At 35.4% G+C, this 17,134-nt stretch overlaps 2 protein-coding genes across 8 annotated transcripts in view; both read right to left on the bottom strand.

Moving 5' to 3' along the window:
- Window positions 1-469: 469 nt before the first annotated feature.
- snrnp27 (small nuclear ribonucleoprotein 27 (U4/U6.U5)) lies at window positions 470-5,572 on the bottom strand. 2 transcript variants are annotated; one of them, XM_077241604.1, is made up of 6 exons: window positions 5,410-5,570; window positions 3,512-3,632; window positions 3,242-3,354; window positions 1,607-1,686; window positions 1,107-1,171; window positions 470-787 (listed from the first exon to the last, which is right to left on the bottom strand). In XM_077241604.1, exons 1-6 carry the CDS (start codon window positions 5,456-5,458, stop codon window positions 733-735), a joined length of 483 nt encoding a protein of 160 aa, XP_077097719.1. In that variant the 5' UTR covers window positions 5,459-5,570; the 3' UTR covers window positions 470-732. The 2 variants fall into 2 exon arrangements, with proteins under 2 accessions (XP_077097719.1, XP_077097720.1); XM_077241605.1 differs by lacking the exon at window positions 470-787 and adding an exon at window positions 858-921 and having other exon boundaries at window positions 5,410-5,572.
- A 646-nt stretch (window positions 5,573-6,218) lies between these two features.
- Window positions 6,219-17,134, bottom strand: part of add2 (adducin 2 (beta)) — a 35,514-nt gene continuing 24,598 nt past the window's right edge. For 4 of the 6 annotated variants that reach the window (XM_077241595.1, XM_077241599.1, XM_077241598.1 and 1 more), the window contains 5 exons: window positions 16,685-16,801; window positions 15,152-15,235; window positions 12,928-13,057; window positions 11,391-11,459; window positions 6,219-7,233 (listed from right to left, as the gene is read on the bottom strand). In XM_077241595.1, coding sequence (XP_077097710.1) covers window positions 6,980-7,233; window positions 11,391-11,459; window positions 12,928-13,057; window positions 15,152-15,235; window positions 16,685-16,801 — 654 coding nt within the window. In that variant the 3' untranslated portion in view covers window positions 6,219-6,979. Of the gene's footprint in view, window positions 7,234-7,419; window positions 7,454-11,390; window positions 11,460-12,927; window positions 13,058-15,151; window positions 15,236-16,684; window positions 16,802-17,134 lie in introns of all 6 variants that reach the window. The other 2 variants (XM_077241600.1, XM_077241596.1) reach the window with 2 other exon arrangements.

Genomic DNA, 17,134 nt, shown 5'->3' with positions numbered 1-17,134 from the left:
GCATTATAAAGCGTGAATATATGACTGCTGTAATGCGATTCCGCAAGATAATGGTCCAACTAAGCATCACTGTAGCGCCATTTTGGAGCGAAGGTACAACCTGTGCCGTAGTATTTTGTCATTTGCTCCTGAGCCAAAATGGATTATTATGCAAATCATGTATTGTTGTTATGCTGTGATTGGCTGGACAGCCACTGCACTGTCGCCTGTGATTGGATGCCTTTAAAATGTTCCGGAACTCATAACAGACACACCTCCCTTGTACATGCTGATAGTTAAAATGACTTCACATAATTCGTACGTTTTAAACATATAACAATGGAATTATTTATATTTCTTTATTTCTCCGGTTGTTTTTAGACTAATTAAACACCATTCAAATATGAGACAGCCAACTTGATTGTCAAATATTTTTCAATAAACACAATTATGCTATAATTGCAGAATAACAAAATAATGGACAACAACATTCATCAAGAGTTCCCATTTATTTAGTACTGCAATGTTTTGGCTAAATAAGATATTCAAGGAAATGTATCCACAATATCAAAATCCTTTTTAAAATTAGCTACAACAAACTAAACTACACTTACATCACAGCTATCGACTGAAAAACAAAACATATGGAAAAACCGCTGGAACACATATTTACATAAACTTAGGGAAGAAAAAGAAATATATACGTTTCATCAAAAAGACAAAGTCGTTAAAACATGGTTCCTGACGACTCCATCAAGCAATGAAATCCAAGGGTCTGTTGAAACCACCTTTCCTGTTCATGTATTGCCTGCAAGAGAAATATGATTACATCATTGATCGCCTTCCTGCACCAAAACATTACATCACTGCCCACCAATGAGAATGTTTGTCATTTAGTTGTGCAGTACCTGCAGAGGTGATTGGCCAAATACAGTGCTGTTGCTGGGATATTAACTTAAGTTAATTTTCTTAACACAAATGCCGTTTATACAAATAAAAAAAGGATACAATTACAAAATAAAGCCAGGAATTACAAATCACAGAACTCATATCATCAGGTGGAGGATCTGGGGTTCAGGCAGATTAACAATTTAATCTCAGAAAACAAATACTGTAAATACACACACCTGTATTTTCTCTTCTGTGACACGTTAATTGCAAACGAAGCAACATTTCCTTCCTTCTTTTTGCCCTGTTGATTAAAAATGACAATCATACACCACACATTATTTCTTAAATGATGTAAAAATAACTGCATTAATAAAAAATAGGGAAGAATATTACAGCACAAAATATTTAGGATTTTATCTTCAAGTTAATTTGGTTTCCAACAGGAATATTTTTAGCATGTACTCTGTCTAGCTGTGCCATCTTGTGGTTATTTGGATGATTAGCTTAGCCATTTAAAAAAAAAGCTGCAAGCCGCTTTGTGGAACTGTATGTACTTTTACCCATGATGACCAAAGGCCAAGACAGTGGCCAATGCATACTAACATACTAAACTTTATGTGATTGACAACAATACAAAATACTTGACATATTATTACAAAGTGCAAAGAACATATCGTTTGGTAATTTTTGTAGGATGGATTCTAACATGATTTAGCAGTAAAGCAAGTGACCTCACCTTTGTGCTGTCAAAGGATCCAAAGCCCATCAGTTTCATCATCTCTATTTCCTCTTCAGTCTTTCCCTGCATGTCCTCAGCTGCACGAGCAATCAGATGAGAAAGGACATCAACTTATAAGTGCCATGCATGGGTACATTCAGTTTGTTCTCAGCATCATGATATCAGAATGAAAAGATATTCAAGATCACAACCCATTTTACTTCTGTATTTTGACCCTTTTGAGGAGGGTTTCTGACTGAGAAGTGTAGGCTGAAGGTCATGCTCAAGCATGAGAGTATCCTAAAGAACGAACACTATCATTCAGTCTGGATTCAGATCGTTTTTTACTTTTATTCAGCAAGGATAGGCATTTATTATGTTACAAAAGGTTTCTATTTGAAATAAATGCTGTTCTTTTGAACTTTCTATTCACTGAAGAATAATGCATCACAGTATCCACAAAAAAATATTAAGCAGCACAACTGGCTTCAATATTGTTGAGAAGAAATGTTTCTTAAGCAGAAAATCAGCATATTAGAATGATTTCTGAAGGATCATGTGACATTGAAGACTGGAATAATAATGCTGAAAATTCAGCTTTGCATCACAGGAATAAATTACATTTTAAAATATATTCAAATAGAAAATGACTATTTTAAATTGTAATATTATTTTACAATATTACAATTTTTACCGAATTTTTTGCAGCCTTGGTTATTCGCTATTAATGCCATGACTTTTATTACATAATTGGGAACTACATTACTGTGGTTGAACTATTGGAAAGATTTGTTGATTAACAAAATCAAAAATGTTTTGCATGGTTTAGGTGGCTCAGTTATTTCTGAGGCAAAGCAAGTAATAACATTTGATGAATGATTATGTAAGACTACTTTTTCTTTGGAATAACGTGAACTGATGAATCAAGCACAATACAGGGAATGTGTAGCTGACCTGAGGGGGAAATATTTCCCCTGAGTATGCATTTGAGCACTTCCGGTTCCATCATTCTGAAGTTAATGGGTTTTTGGTTAAATACCAGAAATAAGGTCTGTGATGTACACAAGCTTAAGATATTTTACTTTTATTCTACTACATAAAATTTAATTTAGGCTTTTATTCTCATTTAAACATTGATCAGCAAACAAACAAAAGCTCAATATGCTTGAGCTTCCGCTTACCACAAATGTGAGAGTTGATGAATGTGAATAAAAGCCTAAATTAAATCTGTTCATCATAGAAAGTGATTGTGTCTCTTCAGAAAATTGAATTCATATGGATTAGTTTTACAATCTCTTGATGAACTTTTTGAGCTTTTGCGTACCTGTCAATGAAGGGACAGAAAGCTAGCGGAGTTCATCAAAAAGATCTTCATTTGTGTTCCGAAGATGAACGAAAGTCTAATGGGTTTGGAATGACACGAGGGCGAGTAATTAATGACAGAATGACTAACCCTTTAAAGCTTTTACATCTTGAAAAAGGTGGTTGCTAATGAGTGGCTAAACATGTAAGAATAAACTTTTGTTGGTCACAGAGCTTGTTTTCTATAATAATTCAAAAGTCAATAATCATATTGTTTTTTTGTCAAGGGAATCTGGGTGGTGCTAACTTCACTGCAGTAATTTTAATGTAGGATAAAATAAAGTGCTCCACCTGATATCTGATGGACCTTTGCTGGCTTGTCTTTAACTTCCTTCCTGTCATCGTCCCGTCTGTCCTTCTGCCGCACTGGAGACAGAGAGGAGGAGCGGTGTCGCCGTGGAGACCTACATAAACAAGACAGGCACACAGCTGGAGGAGGGGTTATCAAAAACTAAACATTGAGCCCAGAGCTCCACTTTTTATCTTACCAGATTCACAGGCCTGTTATGTTCTTCACTAATCAAATGTGTGTACAGCGACTGTCTGATGCCACAAGCTCACCTGGATCTGCGCCTTTGGGGGGAGCGTGAGCGCGACCTTCGTCTGTCTCTGTCCCGGGACCTCTCGCGATCCCTGCGCCTCCTCTCACGATCTCGTGAAGACGAGCGCGAACGCCGTCTCTCTGGAATGAGAAACCACAAAGCCGTTACCAACAAAAGGTTGGAACAAAATTAATAACCTTTATGTTTGAATATTTAAATTTGCCAGCTCCCTGAAAAGTCCATTGTACCCTTCATCTGGTTCTTCAAAATCTTAACTGTAATACTCACAACCGGCGCAACGTCATAGAATGTCTCTGAACAGATTCACACCCACTTTGGGGGGGACAACAAGCTTGGACCCCCTTGTAGCCCCTCTAAATGTGGAGTGTGAAATAATTTTTACAAAACTGTTTTTTTCTATCGTTGTTTTTTTACATCTGTTATTAGACAGTGGCATTGCGAACACAAATGTAACCCACACATGTTCTAGAGGGACTGCTTAAAGCGGACCACAACAGTATCGTAGCACATGCATCTGCAGGTTTTTTTCTATTCAGAAGTTGGTGGAAGTTTTGCGCAAATATTATAGTTCAAACCTATATAAGTGACTACTGTGGCTCAATCTTAAGTTTATCAAGCGACGAGAATATTTTTTGTGCGCAAAAACAAACATAAATAACGACTTTATTTCAACTATTCATTTCCTTCTCTGTTGGCCTCTAGTCAGTTAACTTAGTATGATTGCGTAGAGCTACGTCACACGTAGGCTCACTATTGGCCGACGCTGGTCATGTGGGTGATGGATGTGACGAACAACATCAGAAGTTTACGCTATTACACTAGTGAACTGACTCGAGTCCCACAGAGAAGGAAATGAATAGTTGAAATAAAGTGGTTATTTTTTTTGCACAAAAAGTATTCTCGTCGCTTGATAAACTTAAGATTGAGCCACTGTAGTCACTTGGACTATTTTAACGATGTCTTTAATGACTTTTCGGGGCTGGCAAGTTTCAATCCCTTAAGAAGCCTATGGACTAGTATGGAGGAGTGATCCAGCTCTCAGATTTCATCAAAAATATCTTAATTCATGTTCCGAAGATGAACGAATGTCTTACGGGGTTGGAACAACATGAGGGTGTGTAAATTCTAACAGAATTTTCATTTTTGGGTGAACTAACCCTTTTAGCATTAGGATGAGGTCAACCAGTGTTTAAAAAAGCAAAACTGAATAATTACCATAATAAAAATAATATCCAATGTGCATGTAACAATCTCATTACCACACTAACCAGATTATTTTAAATTTTTCTCATATTACCCCCCCCCCCCCCAGATTTTAAATGTTTTAATCTATTGTTTTAATGTGATCAATAATGTTAAAGATTATTTTCATTTTTTCCATTAAAAATATTTATAATCTACTGTTTTAGTGTGTTAAATACTATTCTTTTCATAATTTTTCCCATTAAAACGAATTAAAATTGATACAAAATAATTGTAATGCTATAACAGTGTGAACAATTTGTTTTTAGATGCCACTGACATCTTAAAAATGAATATTTTTTTATAAGAATTTGTTGCATTGTTTGTGAAATCAATCTTTTATAAGTAATAACAAGATGTTAAATCAATGTGACCTAAAAAGATACAGTTAAGCAACCAATGAAATGTTATAATGCTAGTTTAATACTTCCACTTGCAAAATAGTTATCTGTATTACACTGTGCTGAAGAAAATTAACTCGTAGAAGGAGCTTGATGAGCAAGAATAATCGGTATAATTATAAACACAAGTATAATCTGATCTGTGGGGTTTTTTTGGTGTAATTTAATGTGCGCCAGATGCGACGTTAACAAAAGTAGCCAGTCACACGTTAAGTTACCATCCATATATTTAAAGCAATAACTGAATTCTAACCTCGTCGTGCTGGTGCTGGTGGTGGTGTTCGGCTCCTGCTTCTCACCATTATTAGATTAATATGAAGCAAACTCCTTTCTTTCAAACAGCGCTTTCACAAACTTGCAGATTCCAGAATCGTCTGGTGCTGGTCGCCATCAACAGTGCGCCACAAAAAGCAATCCGGAAGGCATCCACGGTTCCGTAAAAATAGTTCCTATCACACATTACGCCCCTTAGTGAAAATAGTTGCAATGTCAAATGAAAATAAAATCATTATGTATTTGATTTTCAGGTAAATACTTCGGAAATACATTAACATCAAATATGAACTGGTTGCAACATATTTGTACTTGAAAGCAACCTCTTTAAAGTTAAAGGGTTAGTTCACCTAGAAATTCAAATCCTTTCATCATATGCTCATTGTGTTGTTCCAAACCTGTATGAGTTTTTGTTGAACTAAAAAGAAAATATTTTGAAGAATGTTGGTAACCAGACAGTTGATGGTAGCCCTTAACTTCCATAGTAGGAAAAAATAATAATATGGAAATTGGAAGTCAATGGCTACCGTCAACTGTCTGGTTACCAACATTCTTTAAAATATATTATTTTGTGTTCAGCAGAAACTCATACAGGTTTGGAACAAAACAATTAGCAAATGATGAAAGAATTTGAATTTCTAGGTGAACTAACCCTTTAACTCATAGGCCTACAGGTTTGGAACAACATATGGGTTTGTAAATGATGAAGAAATGTCACCTTTGATTTTCTCAGACACAATTAAGTAGGCTATTGTTTTGAGATCCACCCCAAAGACAGACTACAACAACTTCACATGGATGTGATCTTTAATGAATGGTACATCCGATCCTAGCATTTTACATTCTAATATTGACATGGAATTAAGTTTATAAACCGACTAATATACACACAAATGCATTTAAATAACAGTGGCTGATCATAAAAATAATTACAACTGCAAAGTCATCTCCGGCGCACATACATACAAAATAAAGATACTAAATAATAACAATTAAAAAAACAAGTGGAATAAAGTCGTGCATTTAGTGTTGAATTTTCTTTGCAGCAACAAGCCATAATCTTGCTTATTTTGGCATTTTGACATGAATTGTTTGCAAGCCACTGCGATCATGATTTCCAGTGAATTAAACATTTTCAATTAGTTTATCCCTGCTATTCATAAAGTGAGATGAAAGATGTTAGTGGTTAAAAAAGATTTTAGTCAACAGTAATGCCACATGTAATTATATAAACATGATAATGAGCAACAATCAGAATCGATAGACATGAACAATCAATGCATACTCAATGCCACATTCTTTTTTTTTTCTATGCAAGTACTAAGTGCAATTCATTTTAAAGCAAGGGGAAGGATCATATTCAATGTGCATTAGTGAAGCATTGTGAAAATTTGCATCGGCATGGACAGAGTGGAAACATGTTTCAAGTCACAAAACCATAATCAGAAACTCGTATGGCATGTAAAGATCAGTAAATGGATACACAGTGGATGTGAAGATGTGTTTGCGTGTAAGTATTAGTGAAGAACACTTTGAGAGCGTGTCTGAGTTCAAGATTCTGCTTTCTCTTTCTGTTTCTTGCTTTTCTTTAGGAAACAGGGGGCCTTGAACTTCTTTTTTTTCTTTGAAGGAGATTTGGAAGGGGACCCCTCTGGGGTGTTTCCTGCAGGCTTGTTGAGCGGGGCCGAGGGTGTGTTGTCGGAAGTGTCAGTGGTGGACAGAGCCTTCATTTGTTTTTCTAGCTCCTCCTGCTGTTTCTTCTCATCGCCTTTATCGTTCTGCACGGCGTCTGTGGTTTTCCCATCTGCATGTGAATGCAATTGAAATCAAAATGGAAAAAGAAATAGCACAGTAAAAATAATAAAGACAAGAAAACAAAAACAAAGCAGTTAAGCAGTTGTTTAGGGGTTAACCCATGGCAGAGAAGCAGCTACAGTTTTTGGCCAACATGCTCGTTCAAGTTGTGTGCAATGTCTTTCTATATACTCACTAGTGAGACAAGATCTCAGTACCAAACGATTGTCCTACAAATTATAATAGAGGGACAGAGACAGACAGACAAGGTGTGAAGACAGATGGAGGCTACAGTGCAGAGCTGAAAATGTCACACATAAAAATAAAAAATTATGACAATTGAAATGAAAACACTGACACAGACTTGAAAACAGACATCCCATGTTACTGTACATTAAGAGTTAAGGGCATCGTTCACCCAAAAAGGAAACTTCTGTCAGTATCATTTTTAGATTCTCCAAAAAATATTCATGTAATATAACAGTAAATGGGTAACACTTTACAGTTAGGTAATTTGTTCGTCACAACGAAATCCAAAATCAACTATTCTTATTTTTTTGTGTGGAATATTGCTGAATTTATTAAAAAGTATTTATCCGTGCACATTATTTAAAAAAAAAAAAATAATCTCATAATCTTCAATCAAAATAACTTCCCCTCCCTTGCAAAACTCTTCTCTTCTCTGATATCGATGTCGACCAGTAGCAAACCACAATCATCTAATCAATACCCAATGGACAAAATAAGGTCCTGCTTTTTCACTCAAATATACATCACTATAGGGAAGAAAAGACAATCGCAACTTCTGTTTCATGCCAACTTTAACATGAATGCATTAACTAACAATGAACAATTACAGCATTTATAAACTTTTGTTAACTAGTGCAAAGTGCCCGTGCAAAATCAGTTTTTGTGTGTGTTTTTAGTAATTGTTGGTTTGGTGTGTTTGAGTGCTCATTGTTACAATTACACAGCAAAAGTCCAGTGACATTTTTATTTGTGCATGGTAGAAAGCAAATACTGATACTAACATAATGATATAGATGCCTACACTATGGAAAATTAAACTACACGATTCAGGGAGGAGGCTACAGTGAATTCCGAGAAAACGCTACGCTTGAGCAAACAGTTTGTGAAAAGGGTAACACAGATGATGGCCGCGAAAGAGACTGTGAACGCATTAAATAGGACACGTTTAGTTGGTGAATAGCATAGGCTACTATTACACAGTAGCGACTTTGTTAAAGGGACATTGTGTAGGAATTTCTCCCATCTAGTAGAGAAAATATACTTTGCATTCAAACAAATTGTGCTCTCCAGCGCCTAGGTTTTTCAAATGCGTGTTGCATCTACGGTAGCTGTTATGTACCAACAAGCTATGACGTTTACGAGGATAAGTTAGATAATTGGCAGAGGTATTTGTACACCATTGAGGACATATTTATGAATAAAAATATTGATTTTAGAAAAATAAAATACCTAGAAAGCTACACATAGTCCCTTTAAGTGCACCAAAATAAAATATAATATTCAGAAGTAAACAATGTAGCTGACTTACAGATTCAGTTAACATCCACAAATGAATAAGCGCGACGGATCAGGGAGCAGGCTACACAGTGAACTCTGAGAAAACGACCCTCTCTGTCTCTGGTCCTGTGCTGTGCTCAGTGTGCAGTGTGGCTAGAGCGCCAAAAGCCAATGTGTGCTTCTTTTACCGATATTTACCGATACATTTTGCATTTCTAATCTAAACAACGTCAAACTTGGCACTGCACTTCCTCGTGCCCGTAGCAAAATTGTGTCAAGTTTGAAATCCATCCAACTAACGGTTCGAGAGATATGCGAATAACAGACACACGCGCGCACGCACACTCCTGTAATTTATAGATAGATAGATGTTAGTTAATGAAAATGTGCATGTTAGTTCACATTGCATTAGCTAATTTTAACAGATACATTTGATCTAAAAAATAGTCAATGCTGACATTAATAAATGCTCTATAAGTATTGTTTATTGTTAGTTCGTTAAACTAATGTTAACAAATCAAGACACATGACAGAATAGTAATTTTTTGGGTAAACTATACCTTTAAGGTCATTATATGTATTGATACCAGATTCTAAAATAAATCTGCATTACTTGAGCGCATATACAGGTCCTTCTCAAAAAATTAGCATATTGTGATAAAGTTCATTATTTTCCATAATGTAATGATAAAAATTAAACTTTCATATATTTTAGATTCATTGCACACCAACTGAAATATTTCAGGTCTTTTATTGTTTTAATACTGATGATTTTGGCATACAGCTCATGAAAACCCCAAAATTCTTATCTAAAAAAATTAGCATATTTCATCCGACCAATAAAATAAGTGTTTTTAATACAAAAAAAGTCAACCTTCAAATAATTATGTTCAGTTATGCACACAATAGTCAATACTTGGTCTGGAATCCTTTTGCAGAAATGACTGCTTCAATGCGGCGTGGCATGGAGGCAATCAGCCTTTGGCACTCCTGAGGTGTTATGGAGGCCCAGGATGCTTTGATAGCGGCCTTAAGCTCATCCAGAGTGTTGGGTCTTGCGTCTCTCAACTTTCTCTTCACAATATCCCACAGATTCTCTATGGGGTTCAGGTCAGGAGAGTTGGCAGGCCAATTGAGCACAGTAATACCATGGTCAGTAAACCATGCAGTGGTTTTGGCACTGTGAGCAGGTGCCAGGTCGTGCTGAAAAATGAAATCTTCATCTCCATAAAGCTTTTCAGCAGATGGAAGCATGAAGTGCTCCAAAATCTCCTGATAGCTAGCTGCATTGACCCTGCCCTTGATAAAACACAGTGGACCAACACCAGCAGCTGACATGGCACCCCAGACCATCACTGACTGTGGGTACTTGACACTGGACTTCAGGCATTTTGGCATTTCCTTCTCCCCAGTCTTCCTCCAGACTCTGGCACCTTGATTTCCGAATGACAAGCAAAATTATTTTTCATCAGAAAAAAGTACTTTGGACAACTGAGCAACAGTCCAGTGCTGCTTCTCTGTAGCCCAGGTCAGGCGCTTCTGCCGCTGTTTCTGGTACAAAAGTGGCTTGACCTGGGGAATGCGGCACCTGTAGCCCATTTCCTGCACACGCCTGTGCACGGTGGCTCTGGATGTTTCTACTCCAGACTCAGTCCACTGATTCCGCAGGTCCCCCAAGGTCTGGAATCGGTCCTTCTCCACAATCTTCCTCAGGGTCCGGTCACCTCTTCTCGTTGTGCAGCGTTTTTTGCCACACTTTTTCCTTCCCACAGACTTCCCACAGAGGTGCCTTGATACAACACTCTGGGAACAGCCTATTTGTTCAGAAATTTCTTTGTGTCTTACCCTCTTGCTTGAGGGTGTCAATGATGGCCTTCTGGACAGCAGTCAGGTCGGCAGTCTTACCCATGATTGCGGTTTTGAGTAATGAAACAGTTTAGAGTTAATTAGTTGATTCAGATGATTAGGTTAATAGCTCGTTTAGAGACCATTTTCATGATATGCTAATTTTTTGAGATAGGAATTTTGGGTTTTCATGAGCTTTATGCCAAAATCATCAGAATTAAAACAATAAAAGACCTGAAATATTTCAGTTGGTGTGCAATTAATCTAAAATATATGAAAGTTTAATTTTTATCATTACATTATGGAAAATAATGAACTTCATCACAATATGCACATTTTTTGAGAAGGAGCTGTAGAGAAAAAACTAACACTTTACAATAAGGTTCCATTGTTTAACATTAGTACATCTATTAATCTAAGTTAATTTTGTTAATTTCAAAATTTACCAATACATTATTAAAAATAAAAGTGTTGTCTCTGTTAACATTATTTAATGGACCTCAGCTTACATGAACTAACAATGAAAAGTTACATTTTTTAACTAACAAACAAAGATGAATAAATACGGTAAAAAATGCATTGCTCATTAATGCTAGTTAATGCATTAAATAACATTAACTAATGGTACCTTATTGTAAAGTGTTACCAAAAAAAATGACCAATTTTTTTTTTAGCTTTTGGTAACAGGGGTTGTGATGATGCAACACACAGACCAGCATGTGTGAACATAGCAGGTGTTTCGGCAGTGTCATGTTCACATGCACAGGTGTGAGGGGAAGCACCACCGGGTCTCACCTGACACTGGGCTCTTTTTGGGGGAGGTAGTCGGGGAAGTCCCCGTGTCATTCACCACCTCCTCCACACCTTTTACATAACATCAGGGTAGAGGGGAGAAATAGAGGGAGATAAGGAGGAGGTGTACAGTGAGTAATAATCAGTGTTGAGGAGTCATTTATTAAAAATAGCATTGTTGCTAAATTAATAAAAAGAATGTAGCAGTGTGACAATAGTTCAGCTGATTTCAAAATAATGTAGCTTTTCTGGTAACAAGTTCATTTTTCCATTTGAGTCCTTGCATGTCATTTCAATTCAAAATTATATATATATATATATATATATATATATATATATATATATATATATATATATATATATATATGCCTGTATTTTATTTTATTTCATTAGTTCTATCCAGTGTAAATATGTGTTTAATAAAATTGTGTTTGATTAAGATTCCTATCATTTTTTGTACCAGAAAAAATACTGCTAGAAAAAAAAAAAGAAAAAAAAAAGATATATATGCAGTACCCTTCAAATGTTTGGGAATACAGTAAATTAATATTTTTATTCAGCAAGGATGCATCAAATTGAAAAGTAAAATACATTTATAATGTTACATAACATTCATATTTTAAATAAATGCTGTTCTTTATATCAATGAATTTAGGAAAGATAGATAGAACGATAGATAGATAAAACAATAGATAGAACGATGGGTGGATGGATGGATGGATAGATAATCGTTTCTTGAGCACCAAATCAGCATATTAGAATGATTTCTAAAGGATCATGTGACACTGAAGACTGGAGTAATGATGCTGATGTTATATTGTAATAATATTTCACAATATTACAGTTTCTACTGTTTTTTGATCAAATAAACTCAGCTTTGGTGGGACTTCTTTGGAAAACATAAACAAACAAAAAAAGTTTACTGACCCCAAACTTTTGAACAGTAGTGTAGATTTTACTTAGTGATGAAACCTGCTTATCCATCTAAACAATAGTTTAACTACTTTAAGTCATGGGTAGTTTTTAGCCTGGCAAGTAACTTCCCCAACAATGGTAGTTACTGTAAAGGCGTTCTTGGATTTAAGTGTGTGTGGGAAGGTTGTCAGACAGGACACAGTGCAAAAAGATCAGTGCTCAGGTGCTGAACCATGAAGAAATGATGTCGGGACACAAAACCTCAAGTTAGCAGTTTCTGGAAAGATACTGAAATTCAACAATTTTAATTAATTTTGTTTTCAAGGCACACTTCAAAGTATTAAATACATGCATTATGTATTTCCTGAATTAAAATATCTATTGCTCCAAACGTTCATTCTTAAAAGTGGATAATAAAATAAAAAGCAAAACTTTGGTATTCAGTAGCAGTGACATCAAGTCAATATTTGTCTAAGGATGTGTACTGTATAAGACAGGAGGTGTTTATTGAATTCCCTTCCTTAATCCAGTGAGAAAATCAATAAAACATCAATACTTGGGTCAGAAATCAATGGGTTATATAACTACACAGTCTAAGTCTAGTTAAGACACTGTCAGCTCGTACCGTCCTGCTGGCCGTGTTGTTTGCGCTGCACCTCCTTGCGGTATTCCTCCAGCTCCTGATCCGTCAGCTCATTGAAGGGATTTGGAGTGTCTGGTTCAGGGATGGCTGGGGGCTCGACAGTCTCTGGAGACTGGAAGCAGAACAATCATGCTCACATTATGAACACATGCACACACTCAAGCAAAAGTCTTTAGAAACGGATTTTGAGCAATAAAAATATTCATTAGTCATTACTCCTGATATTTACAGGGTAGGATTAAAATATCTTATTTTATAAAACAGAACTGCCTTAAACAATTTGGTAACACTTTACAATAAGGTTCATTAGTTGACATTAGTTAATGTATTAACTAACAATGAGCAATACATTTGTTATAGTATTTATTAATCTTTTTTAATAAAAATGTAGCTGTTCATTTTTTGTTTGTTAGTTCACAGTGCATTAACAAATGTTAACAAATACAACATTTGATTTTAATAACGTATTAGTAAATGTTGAAATTAATATTAATATTAATTAATAAATGCTGAAGAAGTACTCTTCATTCATTGTTCATGTTACCTAAGGTAGCTGACTATCTATCTATATATCTATCTATCTATTGTTGCACTACAGTGCTACACTAAAAATGTATAAATAATAAAAAGTTTTTCTCTTGTTTTCTAGTAACAAATGTCTAAACATCCACTATATTTGTTAGATTTATAATTGAATTAGATTTTTCTCATGTCAAATAGTTTTTCTACTTTAAGATAAATTCTCTGAAAACAAATGTTAATAATCCTGCGCATTTTCCCTTATTAGATTAATCTCATTTTAAAGTGGCCCTGTTATGCTTTTTCAGATATTAACTTTCATGTAGTGTTTAATATAGCTGTGTTTGCACAAAGTTTCAAAGATCAATGTACACTATAATTGGAGTTATTGTCTCCCCCAAAAAGAACCGATTCTGAACTGCCTGAAATGAATGCAGTGTAAATAAATGACTGCAATATCAGTCTAATGCTGTCTTCACATGCCATTGGACATTTCCTTCTTCCCACTGAAGTCGTGATTACGTGCTTGGTATGTTCAAGTGCTTTGTTGTCAGACAGAATAAGGATAATGGAGGACACCAAGTTTCATATTTCTCTTAAAATCTTATTAAAGCCATAATGTATTGAAGATATTGAATTTTGAATCAAATGTGGCGTCCCATTCATTGAGGACCATATAAACGTTCACTGAATCACAGCACTGGCACTATCTCCTGATGATTTTGGAATTTTGGTGCTTTCACTCTGTACAAAACTTACAATATGCTTCAAATGGTTATTAAAAAATTAAAAAATGGTTATTAAAAATTAAAAACTATGTAAATATGCACTACTTTTAACAATGTGATGTACAGTAGCTTTTGTGGAAAAATTGAATACAGAATACCAGTCAGCAACAATTGTTCTCCACTCCACCATGTTTAAAGTCGGATATTTGGGTATAAAAATGATCTTAGAGTGTCTCAGTTGTAAATATGACTAGAGAGGGTTCATTTCCAATTTCCAACAAGGAAACAAATATTTACAATAAAACAGATAGCAAATGAAGGCAGCATTACTTCATGCACGAACCTAGATAGTAAAAAAAAACAAAAAACACACACAGTAGTTGTAGCTGAGGCCTGGAAGAGTCTAGTGTCGACATGTAGAGAAGACGCTGTTCTCTGTGCTGTGAAAGCAAATCCACATCACATGCACTTCCAAAGGATGAGGACTCAGGCTGGAATTGATACAGTTAAACCAACGTCATCGCTACTGTTCGTATCACTGCGTATCAAGTGCTGAGGAAGCCTCCCGAGCTAAAATTCAGATTTGGTAATGGCAGTCTCATTTCTGACACGTTGCAAGTGGTAGACCTATCATAACAGACTGGGCCATCTGACCAATCAGAGCAAAGGAAGCTCTCGGAAAGGAGGGGTTTAGAGAGAATTAATCATTTATTGAACCGTTTCAGATACTGTGAGAAAAGAGTTGATGCAGCAATTAACAACAAAAATGAAACAAAAATGTAATTTTTTTTTGACTTTGGATTCATGTAAACCAATTGTAGGAGATTAGGAACCTTTAAAATAACATAATAGGGGCGCTTTAAGAATGTTCACATTTTCAAGAGAAAGAGAGTGTATGAGTATATATTATCTTGTTTTGAGTATATATATATGAACTGAATGAAACTCAGTGATCTTACCGGTGGACTGTTGTCTGTGACACTGGCTAACACTTGAGACCGAGGTCCAGCTGTTTTCATGTCCTGACGATTCTGCTCCCTGATCTGAAATACAAATAATAAAATAAAATCCATCACCCTAAGCTTTCCAGTGTATTTTGTGTTTATGTAGACATAGCTGGATTAAGACAGCTTGGACGTACTTGACATTCTCTTTGTGTGCATATTTAGGCTATTGTAGTCTTGCTTCTGCATCATTTTTTAATTTTGGCTCCAAAATGAATGTCACCTAAACTAAAACAACTACCGACAACTAAACATCTATCCTTAGTTTATTTTATCATAAACTTTCTTAATAATATCATGATTTAGGTTAGTATATTATTAGTTATTAGTATATTATAAGTTAGTATAATATTAAAGGTTATTTATCTTCTTATAACGTATTTGCTGCTCTTTTCCTTGCATAAATCTAGTTATAATCCTTCAATGATACTTCAATGTTTGGCTTTCTTTTAAGCATTTAATTAATGCAATGATTTCGGGGTACAACATCTTCCTATTAATTTAAATATTATTTATGGTAATGTACTACAATAATAGCTATAATTGAATTATTTTGCCATAATTACTAAAGTTAAATATTCAAAAGTTTGGACGGTTCCATTTCAAATAAATGCTGTTCTTTTGAACTTTCTATTAAGTGAACTCTGTCTGACCAATCATTGTCCATTTCTTCTCTCGCTATCCTTTCTCTGCCGAATATTCTCCTCTCCCTGTGACTATTCCCTCCTCCCTTCACAGCCATCTTGGTCCTGATGGTAAAAAACTGAAACTACATTTTGCAGAACTTCTGCCACTATAAACTCTGTCTCGCACTGTTGGTGAGACTGTAACTCTCTGCCATAATTTGAAATCTCAGTTCTGTTGGCAGTTGACGGTCATGCAGAATATCTAATGATAGTAACTGATTATGATAAAATATGCATTTTTTCTTGTATACTAAATACTAGCACACTTCACTCAGAAATCTACGTCATCATCATTTTTCTATTTATACTATCTTTCTGCCCAGCTAGCCACATGCTAGTATTGCAGCTTACAGCTAAATTTGAATAACACTTCTGTTCAAAAGTTTGAATGGTTACATTATTACAAAAACAAAAAAGTATTTCAAACAAATGCTGTTACTTTCTATTCACCAAAGAATCCTGAAAAACGTATCACAATTTCTGCAAAATATTAAGCTGCTTTCAACATGAAGGATCATGTGAGACTGAAGACTGGAATAATGATGCTGAAAATTCAGCTATCACCACATGAATTACATTTAAACATGTATTAAAATAGAAAACTTACATTTCAAATTATATAAAAAAAATACTGTTTTCACTGTTTTAAATAAAATAAATGCAGCCTTGGTGAGCATAAGAGAACAAGATCTTAGAAAAGATGCACAATTTGTCCTGATTTCAGTTTTGACATCAAATCAATAAAATCTGCAGTTTCAATACAGGCGTTTAAACCCAATGACAATTTTTTTTTTTACTGTACCTTATTTCTAGTCTCAAGCACCTCCTTTGGGTTGGTGAATAGAGGGACAAACTGGTTTGGATTCTCAATTTTAATGGCCTGTCCACTGGCCTGTGCGATTTCCTCTGCCTTCTGCCACTAAAAAAAAAAAAAAAAATTCAATACAGTAGAAATTGAAAAAATTCAGCTGCTTGAACAAAAGTATGTTAATCATTCCTGAGACATCCAGCCTATGTTAAAATGCTAACCGAGGAAGACAGTTTAAGGGAAAGACGCAAGGGAAATATGTAGCAGGTCCAAAAGGAACCAGCAGAGGGCAGTGCAAGCCCTGCAGTGAGATTTATGACAATAACATATCTCCCCTGCATTGCAGAGAAGCAGAAAGGGAGGTGGGTGGTGGAACATGGTGGTAGAAGAGACAGCCAAACTGTAGTCCTATCACAGTGATGTAACGAATACACCATTATTCTA

This window comes from Siphateles boraxobius, unplaced genomic scaffold (genome assembly GCF_051911475.1).
Source record: "Siphateles boraxobius isolate OS27281-9 unplaced genomic scaffold, OSU_SipBor_1 24, whole genome shotgun sequence".
Taxonomy (NCBI): domain Eukaryota; kingdom Metazoa; phylum Chordata; class Actinopteri; order Cypriniformes; family Leuciscidae; genus Siphateles; species Siphateles boraxobius.
This window is presented reverse-complemented; position numbering and strand designations above follow the sequence as displayed.

Bases quoted from the DNA above. Each gene is read 5' to 3' on its own strand.
- snrnp27 (XM_077241604.1), bottom strand. From the start codon at position 5,458: ATGGTGAGAAGCAGGAGCCGAACACCACCACCAGCACCAGCACGACGA. The intron at 3,355-3,511 runs GTGAGCTTGTGG...TTGTTTATGTAG, and splicing joins CCCCAAAGGCGCAGATCCAG to GTCTCCACGGCGACACCGCT. The intron at 1,172-1,606 runs GTGAGGTCACTT...TTTAATCAACAG, and splicing joins GATCCTTTGACAGCACAAAG to GGCAAAAAGAAGGAAGGAAA.